This window comes from Lutra lutra, chromosome 4 (assembly GCF_902655055.1).
Source record: "Lutra lutra chromosome 4, mLutLut1.2, whole genome shotgun sequence".
Lineage (NCBI taxonomy): Eukaryota > Metazoa > Chordata > Mammalia > Carnivora > Mustelidae > Lutra > Lutra lutra.
Genome location: NC_062281.1, coordinates 162,783,186 through 162,803,006, shown reverse-complemented (window position 1 = coordinate 162,803,006; position 19,821 = coordinate 162,783,186). Strand labels below are relative to the sequence as shown.

The window sequence follows — 19,821 nt, the reverse complement described above, 5'->3', positions numbered from 1 at the left end:
GGCGCTGAGAATGTTTTTCTTCCAGTTTTTAATCAGTGCCCAGTAGTGTGAATACAGCCTCTCTGCTGAGACTTGACAATGCAGTGAGATCTGGAGTTCCCACGGCAACAGGAACTAACTCATCCCAGGGCTCTTTGAGTTATCAGTCGGCCCACATTTCACAAAGGTGATCAGCGTGGGCTCGACAGCTCTTAGAGGCCTTCTCTGAAAGCACATCATGTATGCACTACCTGGTGCCCCCTCCCTTTTGGATTCAAACCTCTGGAGCATTACTATTTGCTGAACACAATTGGATGAACCTTGCTTTTTGTGCTGACTAGGGTGTGGTATATCTGGGTGTTGGCTATAAGGGGCTTAGAGTCTCTGGGCCAGCTGGTGAGTGAGTGAGGTTGTGGACATTCAGAATCCCCAGCTCCTGCCACTTGGGTTCTGCTGCCTGGCTGAGCCCTGATCAGGAAAAGGAAAGCATTCATCATGGGCAGACACCATGTTAATCGTCATTATCATAACACTTATGAGAAGGTGGTAACACATTTTGTAGATAGGGAAACTGAGGCTGTGAGAGGTAAAGGTGATTTGTTTAAAATCGTGCAGCTGGGATGTAACTGAACCATGATTTTATTTTATTTTATTTTACTTTATTTTTTTAAAGATTTTATTTATTTATTTGACAGAGAGAGATCACAAGTAGACAGAGAGGCAGGCAGAGAGACGGAGGGAAGCAGGCTCTCCGCTGAGCAGAGAGCCCGATGCGGGACTCGATCCCAGGACCCTGAGATCATGACCTGAGCCGAAGGCAGCGGCTTAAACCACTGAGCCACCCAGGCGCCCTGAACCATGATTTTAAACTGAAGTTTACCTCCAAAACCTGTGCTTCTGTGACCGTGTCTTGCTGCTTCCTTACACAAACACAGACCTTTCCCTGCCCACACTTTAGTAAGCTTAGTTCAGGACTTGAAAGATGAATGACGAGTTACTTTTCTTTTTTAAGATTTTATTTATTTATTAGAGAGACAGCACAGCAGGGGGAACAGCGGGGAGAGAGAGCGAGAAACAGACTCAGAGCAAGGAGACCAATGTAGGGCCCCATCCCAGGACTCCGGGATCACGACCCGAGCAGAAGGCAGACGCCCTGTGACTGAGCCACCCAGGCACCCGATGAATTGCAAGTTAAACCAAACCTGCTTGCTTATCTGAGAATCTTCAGATGCTGTTCAGCCCATCAGGTGCTTTCCTGGGATTATACAGGATCTTCTGTCCTGAGTGGCTTGGGCAAGAACAGTGCCCAGTATCATGCTCTCCTTGGAAGATCTGTAAGATTCATTTCTTTATTCAGTTGTCAGTGTCTGTCACAGGCCCTTTGTATTGGCACACTGCTCCCTATGGGCTTCAAGAACCATTAGGGTCCCTTGCCCTTCTGATGTCTACCATCCCTTCTCCATCCTAGCCCTTGATGCAGGGTGCAAAGGTGGCTCAGGCCTGAAATACCAAGTGTTAGGACAGTTAAGGCAAAGGGATCTAGATCATTGTCTACAAAATTAAGGTGGGTACTAGAACATAGTCCCCTCTCCTGTAGAGAGAGCACAGGAAAGTGAAGATACGGGCCAGGCTACAGATCAAGATTTCTTAAATCCCATGCCATCTCTGGTGGGGTGATGGCTTTCCAGTTGGTTTGGGTCTTTCTAGAGCAACTATTTTGGAGTTGGAGTGGCTCCCTGCCTCCAAACAGGCAAGAGGTATATGTGCATATTCTTAGTGCTCTAGCATACTCAGGGATCAGTCTTAGGTGCTGCAATCAGTCGGGGTGGGTGTGGTACTCAGGACAGAAGAGCAATCTCCCTAGGGAGTCAGGCATGATTTCTCCTGTCTTTGCCACTTTTTAGCTACTTGAGCAAGTGCCTTGTTCTCTCTGAGTCTTAAGTGACTTCTGTTAAAATGGATAATGCAGCCTTGCTTTAGGTTGAATATAGAATTAAATGAGTTACTTTGTGTAAGGTATTTGATGCTGAGCCTAATACACAGCTGAAGCTTTAAGTTGTAACATCAGCTTTCACCTGTGTCCCCCTCCCAAAACTGCATTCATGAGCTTCCCACCAGGGTCAGTATCCATGAGAAAGTTCTTCCTGGCCTGGCAGTAGGAACCTTTTTCTCCCTGGCTGGCTCCCACAGCCCCCAGTCAGTCTGATCTCAGAGTGGCTAGCTCTCCTGCTATTGCATGGGGAGGGTGGCAGTCCCTTGTTTTGACCCCTTCCTGCTTCAGTGACAGGAGGGCTGCAGAGAGGGATTAGTGAGCTAATTAGAAATGATTGCATCTCTCAGCATTAATTAGCAGTGCTGGGGGCTTACAGTGTGCACTTTGGAATTGAGCCCCTGTGGGACAGCACCGGCAGGCAGCAGTCTGCCTGGGGGCCTGCCCGCCCCCTGCACTGATTAGAAATGATGGAACAGGTTTGGGTAGGCATAGTGAAGGCTGTCCTCTCAAGGTACCCTGGGCTCTCTGACTCAGATCCTCTATACCTTTATGAGTGGGCCTCAGTCTCCTCTTCTGTAAAATGGGACCAGTAAAGTGCTTTCTTCATCAGCACATATACTAAAATAGAAATTAGCAAGGACCCAAAACAAGGCTGATATGCAAATTTATGAAGCATTCCATAAAAAAATTTTTTTTTAAATGGGACCAGTGGACATGAGAGAAAATCGTTCTGAGAGATTCTAGGTAGGACACTAAGGGCAGTGCCTCAGGGCCGTTGGCACAGGAACAGAAGGGGTTTTAGCTGATGAGTGAACAGCAGGACAAATTGGCCCTCTGGCAGGGACCTTGGTTTCTAGCCAAGAGATGTCTTGGCCTTCTGGGCAGATACTTAGCAACTTTTTGAGTCTTTGCTCATTGGACTTACTAAGCACTACAGGTAGGAAGGTATGGGTTGAACTTGAGCCATCTGTGGCCAAAGAGTAGACACTTTGCTGGCCCAGCACCAGTCTCCTCCCCAGGTGCTCCTGGTGAGACCCAGTCCCCAAAGAGTAGAGGTGCTGCGTAATGAGGGCCGGATCAGACCCTAAACAAAAGGGCTAATGGCTGGCAAGAGGTCAGGATGTGTCAGCTCCACTGGGATCCTGGGAGCTCCAGTGACCTTTTGCCTGTTCTGTGCTTTGTTTTCGGTTTCTCCATGCAGCTCGGATTGGGAAAATGAAACGGAGGAAGCAAGATGAAGGGCAGGTATGTCCCCTGTGCAACCGCCCCCTGGCAGGATCGGAGCAGGAGATGAGTAGGCATGTGGAGCATTGCCTTTCGAAGGTAGAGGGGCCATCCCTACCTACCTCTTCTCCCCTCCCCTCCCTCGCTTTCCCTGACACTAGCTGCTGACTGCCCCCAGATTTAGGGGCTGTGTTGGGGTCCCCGTGGGGTCTCAGCAGCTGCTGCTTCTCCGTTCTTCATCCTCTTCCTTTGCTTTCACACTTTCACTCCTTCCCTGGGGCTCCAGTGGAAAATTACTGGGAAGAGGCAAAGGTTCTTTGACTTTTGGATTGGTTTCCTTGAAAGGAGCCGAGAGCTCGGGGCCCATCTGACCCACCAAAGCTGGGGGCCAGGGCTGTGCCTTCCTTATAGACCCTGGGGAGCAGGTGGTGGTGGCCTGGGACCCACATGGTCCTGCTTTGCTCTTCACAGAGGGAAGGCTCCTGCATGGCTGAGGATGATGCTGTGGACATCGAGCATGAGAACAGCAACCGCTTTGAGGAATATGAGTGGTGTGGGCAGAAGCGGATCCGGGCCACCACTCTCCTGGAAGGTGGTTTCCGAGGTACAGGCAGCTGACACGTAAAGCACTGGTGCTCTGGTGGCCAGGCCTCTGCTGGGTATCCATCTGTTGGGAGCCGAGAGGCCAGGGCTGGTGGCTGGTCATCCGTTCCACCACGTGGGAACTGCTGCTGGCGGGGCTCCTTTGTGACCGTGCTGCCTGCCTGTGATGTGCATATTAAAATGGATGTATTTGGGTGGGGAAATGGAATTGAGGCTGCAAGCTAGGAGTGACGAGGGGGGCTCTCAGCCTCGGGTGATGCATTGAAGGTGACAGCCAAGCCGCGTTAGCACCTGCATAAAATATTAAAGGGACGGTTATGCATTTATCACTCCATCCCTCTTAAGGCTGATAAATGAGAATCCAGCAACCTGCTGTACACCTCCAGCACTGGGGGCCCTGAGGGCTTCCAGGCAAACACATTGGATTTTCCTCCTCCTCCTCCTCAGCCCCACGTCAGGGAAATCAGTTACAGAGGAGAGAGTGAGTTATGGCAAAATTTGACCTCCCATGAGCTTCATTGGGGAATCTAATTTTAGCTCTGATCCCATCCCTTCTCCCTGGGCGCCTTTTCCCTGAAGCAAGAGGGGCCTGGGCCCAGCTGCTTCCTGCTCCCCTTGGGCTCGCCCCTGTTACTGCAGAGGGGTCCTCAGGGCACTGCGCAGCTCCGTTGCCCTCCTAGCTCCTTGGAGGGATGTGGCTTCGCCCAGTGGAAGTCTCCCATACCCCCCCCCCACCAGGTCATACAGTAGACTGGCTGGTTGCCTAGGGTCATGTACTCCTGTCATACTCTCCTGCTCTAGTCAGGGGAAGAGGGAAAGAGTCTGCCTCCTGGCCTCCAGCTCTCCTCTTTCTGTACAAGCACAGCTGGCCCTGGGACTCATGATCATTGAGTGAACCAGTCTGCTTCCTGTCTGCCTCCAGTTATCCAGGCAACACCCCTGGGAGTAGTGGTGTGTCCCTGGGGAACTTCACAGCAGCTGGGAAGAGGGTCTCTGTCTTGTCAGGGCCATGCTGCGTGGGCCGGTCCCAGGGAGTGGTCTCCATAGCGCCGTGCAGTGCAAACTGGACACATGAAGGGGCTCCAAGTCCAGGTCGGGCATTATGCCTCTGGGTTTCTCTCATTCCCCAAGCCTTTAGGGTCAGTCAGGACAGTGAAGGTATCAGGCAGGATGGTAAATCAGCCTAAACCGTTGCCCAACCCTGAGCTGGAGAAAGTTCATTTGCCACGTCACTCTGGTCCTGTCCTAGAGCTCTAGAGTGTCTGAGGCCCTGGAAGGATGAGCAGCAAAAACCCCAGGATCCTGGGAATGGGACACACAGGTGTCCGGCAGTGGCCCATCAGGGTCAGCTGCAGGACGCAGCTCTGGGTTCACTCTGTTGGCCCTGCAGATACATCTTCCATCACTGTGGCAACTTCTTAGGTTTCTTGGCACCGAACTGGACCTGAGGCCTTCTGGGCACCAGACCAGGCTTACAGGGACTACAGCTGCAGACGGGGCCTGCTGACTTGACGGTCCTTCCCCTGCGCTGGGACACACTTGCAGAGCCAGTGTGCGGTGCTCTTAGACCCTGGGCGGGTGTCAGTTTTCCAGTTTTCCCTGAGTGTTTACACTGTGAGGTTGTTCCTTTCAAGAATTCCTGAGGGGAGTTCAAAGGGGGCTTTTCTTTGAGCGGTTTGGAGAGCGAGAATGAGAGTGAGGCTTGAAGAGGGAGCAGGGCCGGAGGTGCCTTTATCTGCAGAGAATGGCTCCAGCTTGCCTGATAGAAGCTGCTGCCGCCTCTTAAACAGCTTAGTGCAGTCAAAAGACAGGCAGACTTGAAAGGCTGTGTTACAGCAAGATCAGCGGGGGCCACAAGGCAGAGAGCGGGGCGCAGTGGAGCAGAGGAGGCTGAGGCTCCTCGGTGGGGGGGAGGGAGGCATCAAAGGAGGCCCTGGTTGATCCTGACTGCCTCTGCCCCTGAAACCCCGGCTGCAGAAGCTGGCCATCTGTCAGTCTACCCTCCCTGGCCAGGACCGGTAGGCCCCAACTCTTGGGGGGTTGGGTGTGGCCCCGCCAGGCGGGCTGGTGTCAGTGCTGCGCATTGATCGCCCGCCGGGCGGGCCGGCCGCAAGCCGGGCAGCGCGTGCTTAATGTGATTGAAAGGCAGTTAAAATGGCGGTGACCTTTTCAGGAGGAATTAGATTGCCTGCCAAGACCGGTTAGAGGGAGTGATAACGCCGGCTGAAGAAGCTGCCCAGCCGACTTCAGAGAGAGGGAGCAGAGGCAGGATGAGCGGGCTAGTGCTGAGGCCCATTTAAGCTGCGCTGTGCGTGCTGACAGAACAGAGATTGCTGTCCTTGTTAGATATGAAAGAATTGAAGGATTGCAGATAAGTTCCTGTATCCGATCATCCCCTATCCCTCCTCTCAGACCGGGGCTCCTTCGTCATCCTCAGCAAGCTTCCCACCAGGCCTACTGGGAACTGGTCTGATGGAGTAGATCTGTTACCTTGAGTGTAATCTGCTGTGGAGCTAGGGAACAAGCAAGAGTTTTGGTGGAGGCACTTGGCTGAGGGGAACAGGCCTTGAAGATGGATCTGTGGCTATCGAGGTCAAGCCTAGGTAGCTTGGACCCAGGAGTCCTTGGAATTGGGACTCTAGAACAAAATGAAGGACAAGACAGAACAGGTAAGCAGGCAGCAAGCACCAAGATAGGTCCAGCTAGAAATAGATCTTTAAGAGGCTAAAGGAAATAAAGATTTCAAGACAGGTTGGAAGACCTAAAACTTTCAGTATCTAAGAAATACTGTGGCCTTCCCAGTTCTCAGAGAAATCCTGGGCTGTGTGCCTGAGCTGTTGATGTCCTCTCAGAACCTTAGGGTTGCTAGTCTGCTACTGCTCTTTCCCCCACCCAGCATTAGAATTGCATAAAGGGTAGCATGGAGCCTAGAGCTTCCCCAACATTCCCCTGAGAGAGCTTAGCAGTTAGAAAAAGATCCTCTTCTGGGGCACCATGCCAGCCATGGGCAGAGCAAAGGGCTTCTGGGCTAGAGCAGCAGGCCCCAGTGAGAACCTAATGATACAGCCCCTTGGGACAAACCTGCTCCTATCTGTAGCCAAGGGAGGTATGTGATGAGTGAGCCACACCTTTCCTCATTTCCTGTCTCCAGCTCCTGGGTCCTCAAAAAGAGACTTACGGTGAGCTTTGATCCTTCCCCTGTATTGGTTGCCATTGAAAGTTCACCCAGCTGGATTTGGGGAGCCTGGAACCCATCATGTCTGGAATGGACAGGCTAGAGAGAAGACACGGGAATGGTTGGTTTCAGATAAGGTAACAGTGATGGGGGCAAGCACAAGAGTGTGGAAGATGGAAACCTCTCCCAGGAGACTGCACAGGAACTAGAGGGTGCTGTGGCTGTGTCTGAGCACTGACAAGAAATGCTTCGCTAGAATCCAGCAGTGAGCCCCTTTGAATCAAACAGGTGGAGGGGAGGGAAAATGACGGTACTTAGAGGCCCAGCTGTGCAGGTCTCTGCCCTCCCCAGATCCTGGCCTGGTGACTCCATCTTTTTCAAGTTCCTCTCTTGGATTTAGGCTGGTTCCCAGTAGCCTGGGATGAGATCTCACAGAGAGGACAGCTCTGGCACCGATCTTTTAACGACCTATGGCTTGCTAAAACATCACCGGATCCTGGGTCAGGAGCTGAGAGGTACCGTGAGTCCCAGGGCACAGAGAACTAGGCCTTCCCCTAGCTGCTGCCCGCTCTGGCATGTTAGTTCCCAAAAGAAGGGGACCCCTGTAACTAAAAGCATCCCCGGTGTAGCCGTGCTGCATGGTCCGGTCAGTGACAGATGTTGGAGCCCCCAGCTGCTGGAGGCAGTCTTGGGGCAGGGAGGGCTGGGGCTGCTGCTTTCTAGCTCCTACCACCTTTAGTTCTAACTGTTGCTTGGTGGGAGGGGTGAGGGGAGGTGGCAGGGGAGCAGGGCACCTTCTGTCCCCTGTGGCAACTGACGGGGATTTAATCGCCTTTTGGAACACAATTGTTAAGCTGGGATAGAGGGAGTACAGGCAGAAGGAGCAAGTATCAATGGTTTTAAACGGCGTCTGTCTCTCTGCGTCTCTCCTGACGTGAGGCAGTGAAACGCGTTATTGAGGAGGCCCGGAAAGTGGCTAAGTGCGTTTGACACACGCCAACTCCCTGCCTCCACACTGGATAATTGCATTGTCAACTGTTCAGCGAGGTGGCAGGTGACACTGCAGGCCGATTGATTGTCCCGCATCGCAGCTCCCCAGACTGTCAGCTCCCCAATCGATGGCGTTTACACAAGACACCGTAACTGCATCTGTAACTAATTCCAGTGTAAAACTCTCCGGAAACTGCTGCCCCTGTCTCTCCCCCCCGCCCCTCCCCAAGAGCATGGCCTCTGAAGGGCCCCAAGACTTTCCTTTCTCCCTGGGCTCAGGTTTTGTTAGAAGCAGCAGGTGAGGAAATTGATGGCTCCTTTTTTGTGGTTTCGGGTTCCAGGACGTTAGTGCCCCCAGTAAACGGGCATCTCCAGTTTCTCAATCGATCACCTAATCAATTGATTAAATTAACACTGATTTTTTTTTTTCTTCTCCTTGATGACCCGGGAAGAAATGAGTTTATGGGAGAGGTCATTTTTATAAAATTTAGACTTGCTTATCATTTTTGCACTTAATCCTCTCTGTTGCTAAGTATTCGTTTGGAGGGAAGGGATTTTTCACACTGCCTCCCCTCCCAGAACCCATTCTGCTGAGCATCGCTGACCAGCAGCCTTGTTTGCCTAGAGACAGCAGCTCAGCACATTGCGCCACTTTAACTGGGGTTGAGTCATAGCAAGGGGCCTCCCCTGGTGACTAAAGGGTCCTCCAGGTCATCTTGGAGGTCCTGGGAGCTGAGTCCCTTCCCTGGATAGCAGCAGCAGGAGCGGCAGCTTGCTTAATATCCCCGGAGCTACATGGAACAGGAGCCAGAGGCTTGGAAAGGAGCTGTGTGTGCCATCTTGCCTCTGAGTACTGGCTTGGGATGTTCCAGCAGCTGAGAACATAAAACGGCTATGGAGCCCTCCTCTTGAAGCTGGGGGTGGGGGGAGGGTGCCAAGCGGGGGGGTGGGGGGACGCTGTCGGCATAAAATGGCTTTATGGCAGTTTCTTTTTATTATGATTCTGCCAGAAGTCAGCAAGTGACATTTCATTAAGAAAATAAAGTTTAATGTGCTGGGAAAGAGGTTGGAGGAGGCTGGGGCAGCATAAGAGGGAAATTGGCAGTAGCAGCCTGTTCTGAACACCTGTGGGGTAGGGAGAGGTTCCCAACATCTGTCTCCACAGGGGGGATGGGGTCAGCGTCACAAACCAGAGACAGGCCTTTTCCTTGGCGGTTAAGATATGCCATGCTCTCTGTCCTGCCTGGCAGGTCGTCACTGCCCTGCTGGGGTTGGGGTCTGACAGGGAAGGTTGTATCCTGAGAGGCTTCAGGCCTCCGCCTCCTTTCGGACATAGGGCTCTCAGGACCTGACAGGACAGCGCCGTCAGCATTTTAGCCATCACTGCTGTGGACCTGGGCTTGCAGTTTGATGAGGGACCGTGAAGTACATGTAGTTAAATATGACTTTGGATTTGCACAGAAGTCTGGGTGGACACCAAGGAAGGGACACCTACATAGAAATACCTGGGGAAGTCTTCACACTCAGCACCTCACGGGTGGAGATCAAATCTTGAAACTCTTGTGTCTCCAATGCCAGGCCAGACTGAGGATGAACTCAGTAAAGGTTGAAAGAATGTTGGGGTATTTCTGGAGCAACTGTGTGCATAGGCACTGTGAGTTCTTAGCAGGAGGCATGGGCTGAGCTAGGTCAGACTTGCAGAATAAGCAGGCGTTTGTTCTGTAGACCAGGAGGGAGAAGAGATAACAAGATGTACGAAGGCGGTGGCGCACAGACAGACGTGGAGGGTCAGGGAAAGCATGGTGGCTGCGCTCTGCTGGGGTGGGAGTCCTGGTCTAGGCCTGGCCGAGGAGAGGACTTCAGGCCACAGGGCTGCTTTCTGTGTTGAGAAACCGGGACTCTTCCGGGCAGTTCTCTGGTACCCTGTTTTCTCAGCTTTGCCATGGGCCCTTTGCTTTCCTTCTCGTACACTCACCAGGCAGGGCTGGATAGGGCCCGGCCGAGGCGAGGCTGTGAGGCCGGCTGCTGAACTGTGTGTACTTGGGGGAGGGGGCCTTGGCAGGGTTCGGGGGCACAGGGTGTAAGTGAACCTGATAGCTCCATTCTGATTGATGGCAGAGTTTGTCTCCCAAACTGTCAGAGGGTTTATAGAGGTGCCACTCAGCCACAGGGAGGGAATTGCTTGTCAGGACACCTGGCCGTGAATAGGAGACAGAGCTGTAACTTGGTGTTTTCTCAGCTTAATGGCCCCGCTGCTGACCTGCCTGCTGCCTTGAGTTTGTTGGTGCCTCAGTGTGGAGTGGAGATGAGGGCTGGCGGGGGGGCGGAGCGGAGGGGAGCTTAGCCAGTGCCTAGCGCCTCGCTTTCCCTCGTGATACTTGACTTTGGGATGGATGAAATCTTTGAGAGACCAGAGACGGGAGGCGTAGGTGGGGGGAAGAAGATCAGGAAGAAAAATGCTCTTGAAACGGGCTTAAAAGATGGAGAACAGGGGCGCCTGGGTGGCTCAGTGGGTTAAGCCACTGCCTTTGGCTCAGGTCATGATCCCAGGTCCTGGGTTCGAGCCCCACATCGGGCTTTCTGCTCAGCAGGGAGCCTGCTTCCTCCTCTCTCTCTGCCTGCCTCTTTGCTTACTTGTGATTTCTCTCTATCAAATAAATAAATAAAATCTTTAAAAAAAAATTAATAAAAAAAAAAGATGGAGAACATTCCACATGGAGCGAAAAGCATGAGCAAAAGTCTGCAGAGCAGGACATAACAGGGCTGGTGAGGCTCAGTAAAGAGTGTGTGTGTAGGCATGGGGTGCTTGGGGCGACAATGAAAAAAGCAAAGGTGGACAAGTAGGAACATCCACATCTTGCTGGGCCTGGCTGAGGAGATAGGCATGCAGTGGGAAACCACAGCTGGTTTTGAAGCCAGGGAAGGAAGGGTCAGAACCATCTGGGAAGCAGGATGAAGGAACAGACAAAAGGCTTGAGGACCCATCATAAGACTGTTGTCTTGATGAGAGTGGAAAGAACAGACAAGAAGACCTTTCTGAGATCATCAGGCAGAACCCCAAACTGCTTCCTCGCCTCTCTGAGGATTTTCTTGCCGATTCTACTTGCCACAGATTCCACCATTTTCGTCTATCTCCATCCTGGCAGGACTGCTGTGCTTGCCAGTGGGATGTGGTCTGAGACCACTGGGTGGAGACAGGAGCAGGGAGGGAGAAAAGGCTCTGTGGCCCCTAACCATGCCTGTCAGGAAGGGTGATCCTGGGTGTCAGAGCACAGGACCAGGTAAGGGGCCCTGATGTGGCTTTAGCAGCTCACCCCTCCCCACTGGCTGAGGGTCTACCTGTGGTTGGGCCAAGTACACCTTGGTAGGGTCACCCACCTGCCTGGCCTATGGCCCTGCCTCCACCCAGCCTGGTTGCCTTTGTGGATTGCTTTGAGAAGCAGGTGTGCGTGCCTATCCTCCCTCGTCTGTCCCTTCCTAATCCCTTTATAACTGCACTTGTCCAGGAATCTGGGCTGAGTGAGGTGGAGATGAATAATTAATGTCAGGCGCTTCAGACACCAAATATTTGCACAGCTGCCTGGTGTTTTTGCTGGCAAGGACCTGGCGGCCAAAATCAGGACGTTGGCTGGGGGGTCTCGCTGTGTGGCTCTGACTAGCCCTAGCCAGTTTGCTCTTCCCTTTGATGGACTGTCACAGTGGACCATGGGACACAGGGGATGGCCAGGTCTTGGGCGGGGGTGGCTCTACAGACATGAATTTCTGTGTCCTCTTCCTGCTCTTCCTAGACCTGGAAGACAGGTGGACAGCAGGCTAGCTTGAGTGTCTCCTGAGGACCTGACATAGTATATGAATGGGCTAGTTCATGAGCAGAGACCACCAGGAGCAGCAAGAAGTGGCAGAGGAAAAGGAAGAGGTATACAGAGTGAAAGGGAATGAAATGTCAGAGCCAGAGTACCTAAGTATTTGGCTCTGTGTTTCAGGCCCAAATTTCTGTCTGGGGCCTTACCTGGCCCCAACTTAAGCCTTACCTAGAGGCAACGGAAGGGGCACGCTTGGTATAGTCTCGTTGGCCCCTGGTCCTATTCATGTCTTGCTTCCCACAGGCTCTGGCTTCGTCATGTGCAGCGGCAAAGAGAATCCGGACAGCGACGCTGACCTGGATGTGGATGGGGATGACACTCTGGAATATGGGAAGCCGCAGTATCCTTGGAGCACTGTGGGACAAGGTGGGGCTGGTGGGACAGGCCAAAGGGAATTGAAAAAGTAGCTAGCAGCTCTCGTACTTGCCTATACCCTCTCTCCAACCTGCCCCCCACAATCTTTGGGGTCAGTGTCAAAGCTTTAACCAGGATTCAACCTTCACGGCCTACTGCAACCTAGGATCTGTTGTCCTTGACCACCATGCCAGATACACAGAGGCTGACGTCATCCCCTGCACAGGCGAGGAGCCTGGTGAAGCCAAGGAGAGAGAGGCACTCCGGGGCGCAGTTCTAAAGCAAGTGTGGGCACAGGCTTGGGTGGGTGGGGTAAAGGGATGGGAAGTCCTAAGGTGGGGGAGTCAACCCAGTACCCACCCTCAGGGCTCCTCTGCCTGCCTTTAGGGCTCACTTTGTTCTTTTCCCCTCTCCCTAGTGGCGGCCCTCCCAGCACACGTATCACACCTGAGTTCTCTAAATGGGCCAGTGATGGTAAGTCCTGACCCACCTTGAGAGTAGTGTGGGAAAGGGGACATCCTTTGGGTAGTGGTGACTGACTCAAGCCCAGTCCCTCACCTGTGCTGCCCAGTCTGGCCAGAATATGAGTTGCCCCTCTGTCCCAGCAGAGATGCCATCTACCAGCAACGGTGAGAGCAGCAAGCAGGAGGCCATGCAGAAGACCTGCAAGAATAGTGACATCGAGAAGTGAGTGTCCGACCAGGAGAGGGGCCCCTGGGGTGGCAGTTCAGGGAGGGGAGAGAGGGGGTCTCTCTGCTAGCAGGAAGGCCTTCTGCCACGACTCTTGGCCCTCCAGAGCATGGCTTAGTCCTGCGGCCCTGGGCACACGACAGCAGTGGGGCCCAGCTGGTGCTAAGCGTGACTTTGTGAATTGATCGCTGGGCCACTGCCCTGGGAGTCCTGGCGGAGGGAGGAGCAGTCGGCCTGCCTGCCTGCCCGCTGCGGCGGCCTCCACCCGGGAATGTGATGTATGGCCGCCCAGCCCAGCCGGCGCACTTGATTCATCTCCAGTTTCTGTTTCTTAATCGGGAGCTAAATTGGTTTCATTTTTCTTGTCCCGGGTGGCGCTCGCAGTGGATTTTAGGCAGGAGCATTGGGTCTCATCACTTCTGGTAAGGAATTTTTGGCCTGGGTTCTCTGGCAGAGGGAAAGGGGATCCGTTAGCACTTCACATGAGACTGGCCAGCCCCGGCCTGGATCCCCAGGAGCCACGAGGACTTGAAATCAGCTGGGCATCTTACCGCCTTTCCAGAAGCCCAAGCAAGGCCAGTTCTGGCCCCAAGAAGTGGCACTGTCTGGCTCTAGCTGCCTAGAGTTGCTGCTCTTGGCCACTGCTTACCTCTCTGCACCCCACCCCTCGCTCTGCTGGAGGCTAGGTTGCCTGGGCTTAAAAGGCAGCCTCTTCATTCCAGGGCCGGTGTTCCATCTTGCCTCCTGCCAGGAGAGTGGATTGCAGGCCAGTGCAGGGCCGGGTCGGTGGCCCAGGGTCACCTCCCATTTGTTTCCCTCCATTTTGTGTTGTCATAAATTCATTCCAGCCCGTTGTGGTTGATCAGTTTATCTCGGCCGGGCCGCGAGTGCTGCTGGCATGATGTATGGGCCGCGGCTCGGGGCCTGGCTGCCCATGAATCACCGCAGCTGCTCCGTGTCAGCGCCGGAGTGGGCCGCACGGGTTCGGCGCAGCCAGCTGGGGGGGGCGGAATGACGTATGGATGTTTATTTAATAATTCTCTCCTACTCCAGCTGAGCGGGGCGGGCGGGGCCGTAAGGGGCGCCCACCCTTGTCTGGAGGGGCTGCTCATAAATCAGAAAGACAAGATCATTAATCAGGGATGGCGCCCGAGGGGGAGGTGGGGGCCAGAGCCAGTGGCCATCCATGAAGGTACTACCCACCCAAGGCTAGGGGAAGTTGGGACTTGTGTCCCACCTGTACGAGCACAGGCACCAGTAGGCAAGGTTCTCTGGGATGAGTCCTATGCAGAGATCTCCACTGGGTCTGGCCCCACCAAGATTGGGGGGTTCCCCATGACTTCCTGGTACACACAACGTGGGTTCCCGCCCTAGATCTTTTTCACAACCCAGGGGAAGCAGGACACCATGGCGGCTTCCAGGAAATTCTCTATCCCGTGCCCCAGAGGGTGTCAGGAATAACTCACAAGTAGCCTGGGTCAGGGACTGGAGAACCAGGTATTGTACCAGAGCAGAGATAACAACCAGGTGTTTGCCGAGCAAGTCCACAGTAAGGTGGGCTCTGCAGTCAGATGTGGCCTATAGAGCTTTTGGAGATGAAGGGGGAGATGGCTTCATTCTCTCCTGGCCCCATCCTTTTTGCCTTTCTAGCTCTAATTCCTCTGATACAGAGTTTGAGAGTGCTCTGCTCTGGGCCTTTGTCCCCAGCTCCAGGCCTCAGGGTCCCAATTTTTGAAATAACTTCATAGGACCAGGCAAATGCCCAGCCTGGTCCTTAGAAAGGGAGCACAGCTACCTTGTCTTCTTGGCAGATATTCACCAACAGTCCAGATGAGAATGGCACATGTGGCATTGGACAGAAGGCCAGGGGAAGAGCCGTGCTGGCGTGTGTAAGGGGCGGGGGCTGATGAAGGCTTCCAGATCTGGAAAGTTGAGTGGACACTTGCAGCATCAGCCAGTGTCAGAGGAGCCGGAGTCATTCCCTTCGCAGCTTCCATGGATAGAGGCAGGGATAGAGCCGTGGACCCATTGAGTAATGGATTGAGGGCATCCCTGACACAAGGACACAACACCAAGACTTCCTCTTCTTTGTTGCTGCTGGTGCCCTAAGAGAGGAAGGTTAGAGGTCAAAGTCTGTTGCTGCCCAGACTGCCCAGGTGGGAATGTCACCACCGTCCTCCCATGCCCCCGATATCACCTAACGCCAGTACCACCTGTAGCTTTCTGGCTTTCTGCGCCAGTTGTCTGTTCCAAGCCGGCCCGAACAGGCCGTCCTTGGAGAACGCCTCTGCCCACACAGCGCCACACTTGGCGATTCCCCTCAGACTGGTCCCTCTTACCACCCTCCTCTGGTGGGCCCAGCAACTTTCCGTTGCCTGTGAGATCAGCTTCACTTTCAGATTGTGGCCTCCAGAGTCTCCCCTGATAGGATCTTCCGCTTTCCCCACGTTAGCACTTACCCATAGGTGAGCCTTACGGCCACATGGACCTCTTGGCCTTTGTTGGTCCTGGTCCCTGGGTCTGGAGACCCTGCTCCTCCTGGATATTGTCAGTGTTGTAATGTTAGTCACAAAGTGGTTGGTGGATCACAGCAACAGTCTGGGGTTTGAATCCCAGCTCCCCCACTCTGTGTGAACCATAGGCAAGCTATTTCATGTTCCTCTGCTGCTTTAGTTTCTTCATATATAAAATGGGAATATTACAATCTCCTCGTGGGGTTTTTGTGAGGTGTAAATAAAATAATAATTTTCAATCCCTCAGTACAATCGCTGGCATTTAGTAAGCACTTAATAAATTTTGGCTCTTTTATTTGTGTTATCATCATTATTATTCCCTAAGGCCCATCTCTAGTAGCATCTTTTCTGCTCCTCCAGGCAGCATTCTTCTTCTGTGAGCTCCTCTAGGTTCTGTTCAGTTGTTTCAGAAGGGGTGGGAGGGATCACTCCACTCCTTCAGCTAGTCCTAGCTCTTCACTGTTCAGTACTGCAGCTCAAAGAGCCTTCCAGAAGTTACAGGGACTTTCATGGGCAGAGCTTGAACAGCAGGTGAGGGCTCTCAGGGCATCTGATGTGCCCAGGAAGGAACAACAAGGAGCCCTTGAGGTAGGGCGGGCCTGTGGCCCAGGACCTGGATTCTGTGGGACTTGTGCAGTCCCCACACCTCTTACTCTGGGGGTGAGACTGGCTTTTGGGTCAACAAACATTTACTCACACTCCCGTGCCCGCCATGGGCTAATGTCCGTAGTCAGTACTGGTGGTGTGAGCAGCCTGCCGTTGGGAGACTGCATCTTGCCCAGGAGACAGGGACATTTGCAGTTGCACTGCTGTGGTGCGGTCCGCCGCAGGGTGCCAGAGAGCACGGGAGACCAGCCACCCACGGTGGAGCTGGCAGGAGGTGCGGTGGGCCAGAGGAAGCAGGAAGTGCTGCCAGAGGCCAGGGGCGTGAAAAATGGTGCTGGGTGTGGGAAGCTTCAGTTTGGTGTGGATGGAGCATCACGTGCGGTGGGGTGCTGAGGGATATGGGCCGGGGCTAGGCCAAGGAGTCCCTGTTCAGCTTCCAAGGAGTTTGATAGAGCTGTATTCTGAGGGAAACATTGAAATGTTAAAGTAGAAATGGTCAAATCTGTAAAATTCTAGGTGCTGAGAGAATGGAATGAAGGATCTGGAGGCAGAGGGGCCATTCAGGTCAGCAGAGGAATCGTAGGAGAAACCATGAGGGCCTGGACCAGAGGTAGCAGTGGACACACTACTGAGATACTAGAAACTAGATGACAGATTGTAGGTGTCGAGGGTGACTGGGAAGGAATGGTTTGAGAATGGTTCCAAGGTATCTGGTTTGGAAATTCACCAAGATGGAGGTGGAGGAACAAGGAGGGTGAAGAGTTCAATTCGAGAGAGAGGAGTTTGCAGATAGAGGCTTTCAGCAGATGGGGGGCAGGGACATGTGAGAGACATTTATATATATGCTTCTAGAATTCAAGGGAGGTGTGGGCTGGAGGTTCAGATTAGAGATGCCAGCCTGCTGCCTGCCCAACCAAGCCATCCTCTTTACAGAATCACCGAAGATTCAGCTGTGACCACGTTTGAGGCCCTGAAGGCTCGGGTCAGGGAACTTGAACGGCAGCTATCCCGTGGGGACCGTTACAAATGCCTCATCTGTATGGTGAGAGAAAGGGAACCTGGGATGCCTCTGGTCAGGCTTCAGTGCCCTTTGGGGGTTGGAAAGGGCCTTTGCACTGTGATTTGAGCTCTTTAGAGGGTGGGCCAGCCTCAGAGTGACCCCTTTTCTAACCCCACTCCTCCCTAGGACTCCTACTCGATGCCCCTAACGTCCATCCAGTGTTGGCACGTGCACTGCGAGGAGTGCTGGCTACGGACCCTGGTGAGGTGGCATGCGGTTTGGGGAGTGGAGGGCGGTCTCCGGTGCTGCCCACACGTCCATGCTTATTCTTGAGCCTGCTTGAGGGGAGGGTGGTGCGAGGGGCAGGGGAGAGCATGAGAATCGAACACAGCAGCAGGAAGCCAGGATATTCACCCCCCCAGACTCCCCCCCCCCCCCCAATTCTCTCCTCCCCCATCAGGTTTATTCTCTCCCTCAAAAAAAAAAATTCTCTCTCTCCATGGGTTTGCTGCCTGCTCCCCTCCCCCTGCCCACCCCCAAGGCTCCCTCTATCACATATACTGGTGAGATCCCGGGTCAGGAGGAGGCTGGTTTGTGGGTAAGCAGGACCAGGGCCTCAGCCCCTCCCCCTGCCATTACTAGGCTCCTTCTGCTCCTGCCCCTGTTCTTCGCTCCTGAGCAGCCATTAAAATGTCGCCCGGAGACAGCAATAAAAGGCCCGGACGTGGGCTCTGTGTCCTGATCAAAGGCCGCATGTAATCTCGTTAGGGCCGCCGCAGCCACAGCTGGACCCAGCCTTGTTCTCATTACCGGGGCTCCCGCTGCGGGGCTGGCCAGGCGGTTTGATCCTGGCGTCCCCCCAGCACAGGAGTGAGCCTGCCTGCTTGCAGAGGCCGCCTTTGCATCCCCAGCCCGGGCTGGCAGGACCGAGGTGCCAGCACACACGGGCGCAGGGAGACGTGGCTGCAGGCCCAGGTGCTCTCACCAGCAAACAAGCGTCGTAGTGTGTGACCAGAGCCCTCCCTGTTCTCCCTGCAGGGTGCCAAGAAGCTCTGCCCTCAGTGCAACACCATCACAGCGCCCGGAGACCTGCGGAGAATTTACTTGTGAGCTAGCCGCCCCCGGCGGCCCTTGCTGCGAGCAGCCCCACCTGCCCGCCTCTGTGATGTGACCCTCCCCCTTGTACATACTTGCACACAGGTTCCCCATGTACATACATGCGCGCACACACACACACACACACACACACACAGGACTCTGGAGCCAGAGTGGAGGCTGAGGCCCAGGCCCTGCCTGCTGGCTGCTACCAAGCCTGGGACCATACCTATTCCAGGTTCTGTTCCCAGGGTGGGGCAGGGAGTTGGAGGTAAGGGGGAGTAGCGGGGCAAGGCTCCTGAGATCCAGCCCCCAGACGGACAGACTGACAGACAGACATGCAAACGCCAGACTGAAGCACATGTAATATAGACTGTGTATGTTTACAATGTTGTGTATAAATGGGACAACTCCTCGCCCTCCACTCCGTCCCCTCCCCTTTGGTTGTATGATTTTCTTCTTTTTTTAAGAACACCTGGGAGCAGTGCCCCCTTCAGGGCTGGCTGGGGGCTCGGCCCATCCACCTTTCAGGGCGCCTGCCTCTCTCTCCCCCATGGCATCCCTTTCCCTCTCCTATGTGCTCGGTGTTCAGTGGTGTATATTTCTTCCCCCAGACATGGGGCACATGCCCCAAGGGACACGATCCTCTTCTTAGTCTTAGCTCCTGGGGCTCTTTATAAGGAGTTGGGAGAGGGGGGAGACACAGGAAATGGGAACCGAGCTGAAGCAGGGGCTGAGATGGGGGCTGGATGAGTGTGCTCCTGGCTGCCCAGCCTTCTGCCAAGAACCATTCCTGGGATTAGAACTGTTCCCAGGGAAAGTGGTCTCCCCCGCCCCTCCCTTGGGCCCCATGGTGTGATGCTGTGTCTGTATATTCTATACAAAGGTACTTGTCCTTTCCCTTTGTAAACTACATTTGACATGGATTAAACCATATAAACAGCTGCTGCCTGTGTGTGTGAAGGGCTAGCTGATGGGGCAGTGTGGACAGAAGCAGGTAAGGGGTTAACTCCAGCAGTGTGGGGCACAGGACTTGGTTGTGGGTGTGCAAAGCAGTGCAGGTTTGGTCTGCTCAGGGGGCCCCTGGAGCGCTCCGTCAGGAGTGGGGGTGGGGCTGGGGACCCGCACTCCTGACTATTGATGGGTAGGGGCTCCAGGTTAATTCCTTATCGATGCAGAATCGTCAGCTCATTAATCACAGAAGAGGTCAGAGCTTGGGGGTACACAGCTCTATCCCCCAATCTAGAGCAAGAGCAGCTATAAGCTTAGGTAAAGACACAGACCCCAAGCCTCTATCCCTTTCTAGTCCCCCGAAATGAGCCAGGGACCAAAGTGACCATGGCAGCCACTGCGGCTTTTTTTATAGTGAGTGACCAACACCCCAGTGTAGCTACTGCCTAGATCCTCGGGTGGCCTCGGGAGAAAGCCCCAGTTGTCCAAGGTGGACTCTTGCAGCAGGGAACTGAAGCTGGGCAGCCAGCACTGAAGATGGCGTTTTATCAAATCGCCATCCCCAGAGCTGCCTGCTGCCAGGTAGTAATCTGCATCCTGGGTGCTCAGGCAGGTTCTTCAAGCTGCAGGTGAGTCCCGTCCTTTTCACAGTGTCACGCACCAGGCCCATCCCCCATCTTCCCAAATCCCACCTTAGACGCACCGACGTCTGGGGTGCCCTTGGTGTGTACTACGGAATAGGGTCCAGCCTGCCGCTCCTGCCTTCTGCACCCCGGTGACACGTC

At 54.0% G+C, this 19,821-nt stretch overlaps 1 protein-coding gene and 1 long non-coding RNA gene across 8 annotated transcripts in view; one reads left to right on the top strand and one right to left on the bottom strand.

Moving 5' to 3' along the window:
• The window catches only part of RNF220 (ring finger protein 220), a 221,603-nt gene extending 202,573 nt beyond the window's left edge, over positions 1–19,030 (top strand). For 2 of the 5 annotated variants that reach the window (XM_047725674.1, XM_047725677.1), the window contains 9 exons: positions 3,174–3,295; positions 3,668–3,800; positions 12,071–12,167; positions 12,376–12,462; positions 12,600–12,655; positions 12,790–12,868; positions 16,924–17,032; positions 17,177–17,251; positions 18,029–19,030. In XM_047725674.1, the coding sequence (XP_047581630.1) occupies positions 3,174–3,295; positions 3,668–3,800; positions 12,071–12,167; positions 12,376–12,462; positions 12,600–12,655; positions 12,790–12,868; positions 16,924–17,032; positions 17,177–17,251; positions 18,029–18,100 (830 nt within the window). In that variant the 3' untranslated portion in view covers positions 18,101–19,030. Of the gene's footprint in view, positions 1–3,173; positions 3,296–3,667; positions 3,801–12,070; positions 12,194–12,347; positions 12,463–12,599; positions 12,656–12,786; positions 12,869–16,923; positions 17,033–17,176; positions 17,252–18,028 lie in introns of all 5 variants that reach the window. The other 3 variants (XM_047725672.1, XM_047725673.1, XM_047725675.1) reach the window with 3 other exon arrangements.
• Positions 6,307–17,440, bottom strand: LOC125097727 (uncharacterized). 3 transcript variants are annotated; one of them, XR_007126592.1, is made up of 4 exons: positions 12,740–17,440; positions 11,974–12,199; positions 7,440–9,683; positions 6,307–7,363 (listed from the first exon to the last, which is right to left on the bottom strand). It is a non-coding gene; the product is annotated as an uncharacterized LOC125097727 (long non-coding RNA). The 3 variants fall into 3 exon arrangements; XR_007126590.1 differs by having other exon boundaries at positions 6,307–9,683; XR_007126591.1 differs by having other exon boundaries at positions 6,307–9,683; positions 11,996–12,199.
• Positions 19,031–19,821: the final 791 nt, after the last annotated feature.